General features: G+C 44.6%; 1 protein-coding gene across 1 annotated transcript; it reads right to left on the bottom strand.

Moving 5' to 3' along the window:
• Positions 1–1,192: 1,192 nt before the first annotated feature.
• On the bottom strand, positions 1,193–4,159 carry LOC114881259. Its single transcript, XM_029197991.2, has one exon. The coding sequence runs from the start codon at positions 4,157–4,159 to the stop codon at positions 1,193–1,195; it is 2,967 nt and encodes a 988-aa protein (XP_029053824.2).
• Between the last annotated feature and the right edge of the window lie 7,930 nt (positions 4,160–12,089).

Below are 12,089 nucleotides of genomic sequence, written 5' to 3'. Positions count from 1 at the left end.
TTTCGTTCCGATTGGTCCATCCGTTTCGGCGTAATCGGTGAACATACATAAAAAAAAAAAAATATACACATCGAATTGAGTATCCTCCTTCTTTTCGAAGTCGGATAAAAAATTAGTTTGAGGAAGTTTGCTTTTAAATTAAAGGAAAAGTGGCGTTATTCTGAATACACAGAAAGTAAATTTCTCAAATCTAACAATGATTGGTTACAAAAAGATTTTATTTATCCAAGTACAATGTCACATGAAATCCCTTCGACAAGTACTGCAGTACAGTCAAACTTATCCACTGTATCCGTTTACAAAGGAAAAAAGGCACTTTCTGAATGTAGCAGACGGGAAAAAATATGAAAAGCTCGATCGCTAGCTGATAAGTTTTCGTTGGACGAATTATTGAATGCAACTAAAATGAAGTTCTGGAAACGCGGCATGCATCGAAGAGCACTTGCACTTCGTTTACAAAATTGTGAATTAAATAGTAATAAGAATATCAAAAAACAGAAATGTTTACAGCAGAGAAAGCATTAAGTATTTTTATTATGGCAAAGGGTCTAGCCGTATAAGAATAGTGAATCGGCCCCAGCAACAATTTCGGTTGATATTTATACCACATAATGCTTTTTGCTTAAACAACAATTGTGTGCAATTTCAACCCCCTACCCCCTCTGATAAGGGAGATATGAGGGTAAAACCCCAAAACTTTACTATTTTTTTTCTCGGAAACTATTTAAGATATTTGAACACATTAAAGTGCAAATAGTAGGTATTCATTAGCTATATGTCATTTTTTTGTTAAAAATTTTTATCCGATGATTAAGGGTTGAAAATTAATAAATAAATTTTTGAAAGTGATTTTTATAAACAATCCCTTGAGTGACACCCACCGAAAAACTTAAGAATAATCCTTTGCTATTTAACTATTATCTGTAAAAGTTTCAAGAGTGTCAGATTGGTACATCATAGTTAAAAAAAAATAAAACCAATGCAATGCCCTTTCATAAGGCAAAGCCAGGCTGAACGTTAGAGGCGCTCAACCTAACCGACCTATAGGGGAATACGTTGCGCCGCGCCGCGCCGAACCGCCACGTTTCTCATACCAGAAACAGCTCTCAGAAAAGTATGAACTCTTCTTTCCCTAAACTGTGTGTTAGTTAACAGTTATTTATTTAAATAATATATTAACAATTTAATCTTTTTAATTAAGTTTCCTGGTCTTAACTTTTAACGTCCGTGTTTTCACGGTGTTTCTTGTTTTAAGCAAGCGCTCCATCATCTTCCCCGCTGTGTCTAACACACACAGGGGGCGATAAAATGATGGGGAATCGGAGTCGCCTTTGCCCTTGGGAATCAAGGCAAGGCGTGCCAGCTTCCACCGAGCTGGGAAGACTACTGCTCTCAGGCACCCGTTGTACATACCGAGCAAGAGGCCAGGACAGTTGCGAGCAGCTGCCTTAATCGCCTCTGCCGGTATGTCATCGGGGCCCGGGGCCTTACCGGACTTCATGCTGCGTTCCGCAAGCACGAGCTCCTCGGCGCGGAACGGCGGGATGTCCTTCTCCTCATCGGTCAGACGGGGCTCGACTGTGACCGGATGTGTCGGAAAAAGGGCATCCACGACGTATCGCGCCTTCCTCTCGTCCATGACCTGGGTGGGTGGGCGGAGCTTGCCCATCACGAGCTTATAGCCCCTCCCCCAAGGATCCTGGTCCACTTCGTCGCAGAGCTGCTTCCAGCTGCATTCCTTGCTCGTCCGGATGGCTTTTCCCAAGGCCTTCTTGGCGGCTTTGTAAGCCAGAGCCTTTTCCGCCGCCTCAGGTCGGCCGGCGGCGCGTTGCGCCAACCTGCGCAATTGATGGCAACGCCTCCGGAGCTCGGCTATCTGGTCATTCCACCAGTACGCCTGCGTCCTGCCTTTCCAAGGCCTCTTGCGAGGCATGGACGCATCGCATGCGCGGTGGATGATCCCCATGGTAGTGTCCACTAGAGCGTCCACCGCGCCGACATCATTGGCGTCCTCGGGCACTGGTGGAATGTGCCGAGCGCCATCGAGCAAGGTTGCGACGAATTTTTCACCGTCCATCTTGGCTGCGTTCCAGCCAGATGGTCGACGCGCGCTAACAGCTGGCTGCTTTCGCGTCGCGTCGATGAGCTGGAAGGTGATGTACTGATGATCACTACCGGTGAAGTCTTCCATCACCCTCCAACCAACGGCTTTGCGGACCAGGTCCTCCGACACCAGCGTGATATCAGGGATCGAATACCCGAAGCCCGGTTGCCGGTACGTTGGTGTTGCACCGACGTTGAGGACGACAAGGCCGAGTCGGACAGCCATCTCCAACACCAGTTTACCTCTGGTGTTGGGTTGCGGCATGTCCCACTCTATGGCCCGCGCGTTAAAGTCTCCGGCGACAACAAGTGCGCCGGGGATATCTCGCAGATCGTCCTCAAGGGCCTCGAGCTTGTCCCTGAATCTCTGGCTATTGTCGTTGGGGGAGAGGTAACAGCTCACGAATGTGGCTTGCTCCGTCGTCACCCACGCGTAGCAGCATCCAGCTCCACGATTAGCGATCCTTACAAGGGGGTCGATGACCCAAATCGCCGCGGAGCCGGAGCTGTCTACGTGCCAGTTAGCTCTCGTTCGGTAGGGTACGCTGACGATCGCTACGCTAGCACGGCGCTCGTGAACGAACTGCGTCAGCAGGTCATCAACGACCCTACTCCTGTTTAGGTTGCCCTGGAGGACGAAGAAGGTCCTTTCCGACCCTTCGCCTTGTCCGCCTGCTCCATCGGAGCAGAGGAAGCAGCACGGTTTGGTGGTACAGGCGGTCGCCTTGTGCCCCTGTTGGTCGCACTTCCAACAGAGGCCGCTGCGGTCCGGCCTCTTGCACTCCTGCTTCCGGTGGCCGAATCCAAGACACCGGAAACAGCGCTGCACGTCCGTCCGCTGCCGTAGACGGCAACGGATCCAACCGACGCACAGCTTCCCTTTTTCCAGGAGCTTTCGGGCCGCCATTCGAAGCTCACGCGCGTTCGGGGCGAAAACGGCGACCTTGAACTGACCGCACATGTCGTCGCCGAGTTCGCGCCGCACCGCATCCTCCACTTCCGCGGAAGTGGTGAGACAGTCCATGTCCAATACTTCTAGCCGAACACGGCTGGTGAGGGTCCTGGCCTCGCCGGACTGCCCCACGGCCTCTTGAATCGCTCGCTGGAGGGCAATCTGGTTACCGCAGCGGTCCAACTCAAGGAGGACGGCGCCCTCCTTCGTTTTGCGAGCCGTGCGGATAACCATCTCGGTATCCTCGGGGCGCACTTTCTGACGTATTGCCCCGAGGACTTCCGCATAAGTCTTGCCCTCCGCGGGCTTGACAACCACAGCGCTCCAGTTCGAGCGCTGGCGAGGTTTCCTCTTCTTCTTCTTCTTCTTCTTCTTCTTCTTCTTCGCCTGAGTCCCATCAGGCTTCTTGTTTTCATACGGATTCTTTGCCGGCTCTTTATTCTTATTCCCGCCCTTTTTTATGTTGGGCGGGGTGTTGGCATTTTTCCCCTTTTGGGGTGCACTAAGGCTGTCGGAGGAGTTCTTCTTCTCTGCCCGCTTCTTTGTAACAGTGGTCCAGGTTTCCGCATGCTGGACCACCGTCTTCCTTCTCTTCTCCTCCTCCTGATCCTCCGGGCTGGAGAGCGCTGCCCTGCCCCTCTTTTGAGGAGGACAAATCGCTGCCGGAGTGCGGGGAGGTGTGGCCGGAGACATAGGCGCTAATTGTAACGCCCTAATCGCTTTACAGCGTGTTACTCTGCTGAAGGTCATAATGTCGACCAGTTCGCCCAAGCGTGGAATGCCCTCCTTGATAGCGTTTGAAACGTTGCGTTGCTTCTCCGTCGCAACTTTCATGCTATCAAGGACCTGACGCATCCGTGTCAGTTGAGCGCATTCTACTGCGTCGACTTCCTTCAGCTTACCCCAGATATCGTCTGGAGCTAGAGCTTCAACGTTATCGCTGCATGTAGCAGTGGACACCATGGTGACCAGGTCAGCCACCACCATAGTGCTGAGGTCGTCGGATAACGACGCCCCGGGGCCCGCTTGCTCACCCCTGAGCGCCAGTACTGGGGTATCCCTCCCCTGTACCGTAGACATTTTTCTATTCGAAACCTCCTCCATGTTCGGTTTATTGTTCGGGGTTCCTTCCCCTAGTCCATTTGGTCCGCGGTTGCTTATTTGTCACCTGGGCTAGGCGCTTATTTCGCAACTAACCAGCATATCTACTGGCCGTTCCCCTAGCCGCCACCTGGGGACGCGCCGGGTTGCGGTGGACTACCGCCCCCGGAGGCTAAGCCCCCGGCCCGGATTAAAACGGGCAACTAATGGCATCTAACATAGTGCCATTGTGCAAGACATGATATAAATCTGTGATTTAGGGCTCTCACATATTTAAAAGGAGGAACGCCGTGAAAACACGGACGCTAAAAGTTAAGATCAAAAAATTTAATTAAAAAATTTTAATTGTTAATATATTATTTAAATAAATAACTATTAACTAACACACAGTTTAGGGAAAGAAGAGTTCATACTTTTCTGAGAGCTGTTTCTGGTATGAGAAACGTGGCGGGTCGGCGCGGCGCGACGCAACGTATTCCCCTATAGGTCGGTTAGGTTGAGCGCCTCTAACGTTCAGCCTGGCTTTGCCTTATGAAAGGGCGTTGCATTGGTTTTATTTTTTTTTAACTATGATGTACCAATCCGACACTTTTGAAACTTTTACCGATAATAGTTAAATAGTGACGGATTATTCTTAAGTTCTTCGGTGGGTGTCACTCAAGGGATTGTTTGTAAAAATCACTTTCAAAAACTTATTTACTAATTTTCAACCCTTAATCATCGGACAAAAATTTTGAAAAAAAAAATATGAAATACAGCTAATGAATACCTACTATTTGCACTTTAATGTGTTCAAATATCTTAAATAGTTTCCGAGAAAAAAAATAGTAAAGTTTTGGGGTTTTACCCTCATATCTCCCTTATCAGAGGGGGTAGGGGGTTGAAATTGCACACAATTGTTGTTTAAGCAAAAAGCATTATGTGGTATAAATATAAACCGAAATTGTTGCTGGGGCCGATTCACTATTCTTATACGGCTAGACCAGGCATGGGCACGAATCCGGCTCAAAGAGCGCGTCTGACAGCGACACTGTTTGGGAGCGTGCGTCACTCTACTGATTCGCTCTTTCGAGATGGTGGGGCAGCATTGTAGGGGAAATTGAGCTACGGCGGTGAGGTGATACGAATGTGTGGCGTTCGCCAGAGAACGTCACACATGCATGCTTCGACTGCGTAACCTCGAGATACTACGGAGTGGGGATATTTCTCCGCCGCTCGGTTCGGTTCACGCTCCGCTTTGATCTCGCCGACAACTTCTAGCTGCCCATGCCTGGGCTAGACCCTTTATCCAAATTTCAATACATCACAATTCGGAACGAAGCTACAAAATGTAACAATAATCAGTCGCCATCCTATTATAAGTTGCTTCAAGAAAAAGATAACTGTTATCTGTTGTGGGATTGAAGAATTTTATCAAACACTTTATTATATGTAATATCATTTATTATATGTAATAAGAGAAAAAAATTAATGTAGAACAAAACATATACCGAACTCTTTACAAATAATTAAAATAAAAAATGTAAGTCGCATTATGCTCATGAAAAATGTAAGACGTAATAAAACATAGTTTTAATGCAAAGAAAAAGTTAATACGTAAAAGCCTTTCGCTTTAGCGGGAAAACCCCAACGTTCCTCCCTCTTCATTCGTTCAGGCTTGCCAACCTCTCCATCACCAAAATCGCTAGCTATCGGGGCATGAATTTGCTACGCGACATTCCCATCATTATCCGCCAACAAATGAAATAGAAGTTTCCGAAACATACGCCAGAATAAAATTACAAAGTTTATTAAATCATACAGTTTCTCGCATATTAAAAAGTTTAAATAAAATAATTGAAAATGCAGAATTAGAATTAATATGTAAGAGGGGGTGCGATGTAGCAGCAGCCCTACCGAGGTATAAGCAATGTCAATGCATAGATGACGATGCTATTTTCGTTTCGAGCTTGGTACCTCTAAGACTGCAAACAAAATTAAATCGTGATGTAATATGGGAAAATTCCACACCATCTTCTCTGTGGTTTTGTCGATCAATCCGATTTGAATATATCAAAGAAAATGAAGAAATGATTGAAAAAGAAATTAATAGCATCCGCATCGAAATAGACAATTTGACACCGTTTAATGTAAACAACGTTACAATAGAACATACTATGGCATTGACTATGGTCGACAATAAAGTCTGCAATGCAATAACAAACACAGCCTCTTCAATGAGGTGTTATATTTATCAAGCAACTCCAATCCATATGAACAACTTGGAACTGATGAATTGTAGAATCTGTAATAGCTTCAACTTTAATTTTGGAAATTGAACTTTACATGCATGGATTCGATGCCTAGAATGCTTACTCCACATATCATACAATTTATCATTTAAAAAATGGAGTGCGAATACCGACGATCAAAAAAAACAACGGAAGGAAAAAAAAGAACAAATTCAAAATGAATTTAAAGAAAAGATGGGTTTGTACATCGATCATGTGAAGCAAGGATGAGGTTCATCCAACGGTGGTAATACGGCTCGTCGATTTTTTTTCTAATGTACAATTATCATCACAAATAACTGGAATTGATGAAAAATTAATTAAAAAATTCCATATTATATTACAGGTATTGATTTTCTAAAAAACTTGCAAATTTTTAATATTATACGCAGAATACTGCAAAATATTTTATAATAATCATATTATTGACTTGTAATAAATTAATACAATATTAATTTAGAAAATCGATATTTTATTGTAGGTAATTTCATCACTGCATAAAATAGATATAGAAAAATTTCGACAATATACGCAAGAAACGCAAAATACTATGTGGAAAAGTATAGCTGGTACTATATGCCACGTTCCGTTCATAAATTGTTAATGCATGGAGCAGATATAATTCAGCATGCGTTAGTACCAATAGGACAACTTTCTGAGGAGGCTCTTGAAGCACGTCACAAAGATTTTAAACAAATTAGAACAAGAAACACTCAAAAATGTTCCAGAATAGAAACAAACAAAGATATATTATATCGCCTTCTTTTGAATTCGGATCCATACATGACCACTATTATAATTAAATCAAGTACTAAAAAAAGTAAAGAATTAGATCCAGAAGCCTTAGAATTAATAATTAAATGACAGGAAATATAATAATATTGATAATAGGTACTAATAATAATTGTAACAATAATGGCGATAATAATAATAATAATAATAGCGATAACATTGATGTATTTTTTCTTAACTAATCCTTAATCTGACATTACTACATTGTCCAGCTTAAATTTCGCATCCATACTTTTTACGAATTAAAAATTATGAGGCAATGTCACACCTTACGTCAATCCGGACCACTGTGCGGCGGCCTGGTATTGGAGATTCCCGGCGAAAGCCGAACAGAGAGAGCAGCGGCTTTGGCCGGCCGCCTTCAAGAAGTCTTTGGGGGCACTGAAGTCCAGGTCTCTCGCCCTGTCAAAATGGGCGAGTTGAGGGTCTCCGGACTCGATGATTCGGTGTCCCCGGCGGAAGTTGCGGCGGCTTTGGCCGCCGTAGGGGGGTGCTCCCCAGCCAAGATTAAGGTCGGGGAAATTAGGATCTCCCCGGCCAGGCTGAGGACTGTGTGGGCAAAGTGCCCCTTGACGGCGCTTGGCGAAATTGTTGCCTCCGGGAGGATCCTAGTCGGATGGTCGTCCGCCAGGGTCGAGGCGCTGCCGGCGCGGCCGCTGCAGTGCTACCGCTGCTTTGAAAAAGGTCATGTGAGGCAGCGGTGCGCTTGTGAGATCGATCGGTCCGACCGCTGCACGGTCCTCCATGCGGCGACGATGTGTCTGGCGGATCTTGTCCCCTTCAGGTACGAAGCGGAGGCCTGCGCCACTATATTTTGGCACTTGCGCGGCCTCCGCGAAGCGGGGGAGGATCCGCCGAACCCGCCGGTCGAGAAGGAGTGGAGACACCAGGTCCGGCAAGATGCCCTGGACCGGTGGCGGCGTGATATTATCGAGAGCAGCACCGCCGGCCAGCGAGCGGTCGGGGCGGTTCTACCACTCATTCAGCAATGGCGGGACTGCGGCTTTGGACGGGTCACCTACAGGACCACGCAGGTACTCACCGGGTACGGTTGCTTCGGTGACTACCTGTGCCGGATTGGTCGCGAGGCGACAGCCTTTTGCCACCACTGCGGAGCGGGGCGGGACACCGCGCAACACACACTGGAGCACTGTCCAGAGTTTGCGCGGGCCCGTCACGCCCTAAAGTGTGAGTTGGGAGTGGATCTCTTCTGTGAGAAGGTCATCGCCTTGAAGGAGGAGGACGGGGCGGTGGGCCTTGATAATTCTGCCACCGCCCCCAACAGGACGAGGGAGAGGAGCTTCGGCTTCCTCCCAAGGTAGATGTAGTGGGGGGAGGCCTCGGCCTCGGCCTCTCCCAGGGGGATAGGACGAGGGGAGGGTCTTGCTCTTCTCCCCCATCGCGGATCGGCGGCTCCTTGGTGGAGCCGCTGGGCCGTAGGTGGCCGGGGCTGGGGCCCCGTTTGCCATTGCACGCGGCCCGAGGAGTGGCCGGCGTCGGGTGTGGTGCCCGTGGTCGGCGGAGTTGGCACACAGGGGGAGGGTCAAAGGTTCGACAGAGGTCCCGGCGTTCTCCTTAACGCCTAGTGCAGGTCACCGTGGGGGGTTTAGCCGGTAAAAATCCGGCACTCCCCCCAGCCCCTCCCCAGGGGGACTGGGGCCATCTTTGGAAGATTTCCCCCTCGAAAAAAAAGGTTAGTTAGGTTAGATTAGTTTTTGACAGCATCGATGGCTATATCTGGAAATGGCTTGGAAAAGGTAGTGTACGCAAACAAAAGATGAAATATTGTCGTAATTTGATTAGTATTCGGACCAAAACATTCTTCGCCAAATTACATCTGAAACTATGGCAAATTCTTGGGTTTGTTAATCTCTGGGTACATAACGTCCCATTGTTTGTCATAGGAAAGCAATGTGAGATAAGTGTGCCAACAGTAACAGATTGAGCATCATTTTGTCGAGAAGTGGTATATGAGGCAATGATTATCAAGAAAGAGAAGATTGGAGAACCAGGTAAAACTGGTAAGTATTACTCGTAAAAATATCGTGTTTTTATGGTCAATTTTTTCAGTTGAAATAAACGAGTCGAAATTCGGTAAACGTAAGTATTACCGAGGCCATCCTGTTGAAGGTTAGAGGGTGTTTGGGGGCATAGAGCGCGAATCATTTTCGTCGATAACCAAGTCTATTAAATTCGTCGGTAAAAGTTTGGTCGATAAGTCAGACGGTAAAACAGTTATCGATAAATTATCGACGTCTGACCGCGCACGCGCCAGCGCAACCCCAGTAAGCATACGGTGGGGTAGAATTCTAGAGTGGGGATGCTGGACTACCACGTGATGGGAAGAACCCAGCTACCCCAAGAACTCTATGCGGAAAAAAAGTGCCGACTCAGCAAGATCTGAGTATAAATAGAGGCGTTCCGCACAGTTTCGAAGCAGATCTTCTCAGGCCTTGGTCTGAAGCAGACAATACTCTGAACAGTAGAGAAAAGCTTGCGCTGAACTGTTTAGGCAGCGATAGAGCGCGAGTTACAGCTATTTCCTACTCTTCCACTGGTGGCGTGCAGTACCGCAGATCAGTGGACCTCCTATCCGCGGTTCGCAACGTGTTACACAGGTGTTACGCTAAGCCTACATTTAAGCGTAAAGAGCTAGCGAGGAGCGGAGCTCCTTGAACGGCCTGCGATTAACACAGCTCTGGTATAACCAGAAACCGATTGCGACCCATAGGAAAGGTTAACTGGATTCTAGTAGTCTAGCACAAACCTCTGGAATTTAGTTTCCATAATCATTGTTGAAAACCAAACAGAGTATTGACTGTACAGGAAGACCACGCCGCATTCGCGTTAGCGCTATCGATTATTACAATTAATTACTTATTATTAATTTCTACTTACATATATTTATTACTAATTACATATTTCTTATTGTATTCCCAATCTAGGGCGAGCTAATTATAATTTCTTATTGTATTCCAATTTCTAGCCGCACTTATTGTGATACTAGCGATTTTCTTTTATATTATATTTCAATTCACTTACCTTTTATTTTTGAATAAACATATTTTCATTCGGTTTCTAGCACATTAGTGTTTGGATTTCACTCCTTAACCGCAAACCACACGAACCTATAATCCCTATAACACAGAATACGAGTCGCCTTCTAAGGGAACCGCTCTCCCTACAAGTCGGTGCAGTGACGTACTCACTCTGGGTCGTTACATTTAGTAATATAAGCGTCCAAAGTAGAGGTAACAAATCGACAAAATGCATTCGCGGAATCGAAGCATTTTTAGGCCACTAAAAGAGTGCTGTGATTGAAATCATGAGTTGAGCGGTCTAACCATAACCCTTACCTGTAAATTAAGATCTATTTTGTCTTCATTTGTTGCGAAATAAGGACGAATAACGGATGCCCGTAAAAGCACCCTCACAGACCAGTTCCGCCATTTTGTGGATAATACAGAGCAAGTCATGTGACAAATTCAGTTCAGCTAGTTGTTAGAAGGTGGCGTATAAGGAGAACGTCTGCTAACGTTTTATCATGTCAAAAGACAAGCGTTAGCTTCATGTAAAAGTATTAATTCTGTTTATGCCTACATTTCTTCGTGAATACGTTTACTAATTTGGTTAGTAAAGCAAGCAAGGAATGTAACTTGTAACCTATGTTCTTTTATACATAAAAACAACCAATTTAAAAAAAAATTTGTTTTCATTATGCTTTTATTTTACCTATTTTACTTTATGTTTTTTATTAGTTTTTGTTTTTTAAATACACCTATATATTGTACTGATAATATTTATTTTCTTATATTCTAATTAGGGTATGGGTAGAAAACAATAAACAAATCATAGTACTCTTTTTTTATCTTTTTTATTTAAAAATGATAATCGGAGCATTCTTCCCACCCCCTCCCCCCATCTCCGTTTCCCACCCCTTCCTCCTCCAAAGTCCTGTCCTCCCCTCCCTCCTCGACTGTATTTCAATCGTTTTATCTCCTTCTTTAATTATGCGATCTGTAAAATGAAACATAATCATAATTATTATAGTACTCATATGGGTGTTGATTCCACGCTTAGAAATCGCAATTATACGTGTTTACTTACTTCTTTTTTTTATATTCTTGTTCTCTTTTCTCTACTGGTTCTATACTTTTCTCCTTGCTGCTTTCTCCTCCTCCTCCTCTGTTTATTTGTTCCTAAACATACGTATAGTAAATTAACTTCTTATTTCATACAGTAAGGAAGACACGAATGTGTAGTGATTGAATTCACTAAAATATGTATTTCTATCGTTTTAAAAAATAACAATTTGTCGAAATCGTGAAAAAAAATTGTGAATGATAATTTTTCAACTTTTTTATGTGAGTGTATAATGAAAATTTAAAATATGTCTTTCGTAAATTCAGATAAGTTATGTGTATGGTAAAAATTTCATCGAGATCGGTAAGTAATTAAAATTTCCAAAAATCGCGACTTTTCATCTAACAATAAGAATATAACTAATCGCAATTCACACAATACATAGAAGAATAAAAGTGATAGAGATAGTGAGCGTGAAGGTACTTACGTTATTATCTCCCATTTCTCCTTCTTTGTAATTTTGTTTTTCGGATGGTGAACATTCCATTTTATCCTAAAAATATGCACAGTAAATAATAAAAACTTCTTATTTGATAAAATAAGGAAGACACGAATGTATGTGTGTCTTGAAGGTACTTACCATCTTGGATTTCTGATGCCCTCTCTGATTTTCTTTTTTTTCCGCACAACGGTGAACACGCGCAAGAAAGCAATAGAGTTTTCAATAGAGTTTTCATTTGTTGTGTATACATATTTATAACTTTTGAACTATTTCATTTTTATACATT

This window comes from Osmia bicornis, chromosome 7, assembly GCF_907164935.1.
Source record: "Osmia bicornis bicornis chromosome 7, iOsmBic2.1, whole genome shotgun sequence".
Lineage (NCBI taxonomy): Eukaryota > Metazoa > Arthropoda > Insecta > Hymenoptera > Megachilidae > Osmia > Osmia bicornis.
The sequence above is the reverse complement of the archived record's forward strand: the minus strand, read 5'-3'. Positions and strand labels throughout refer to the sequence as shown.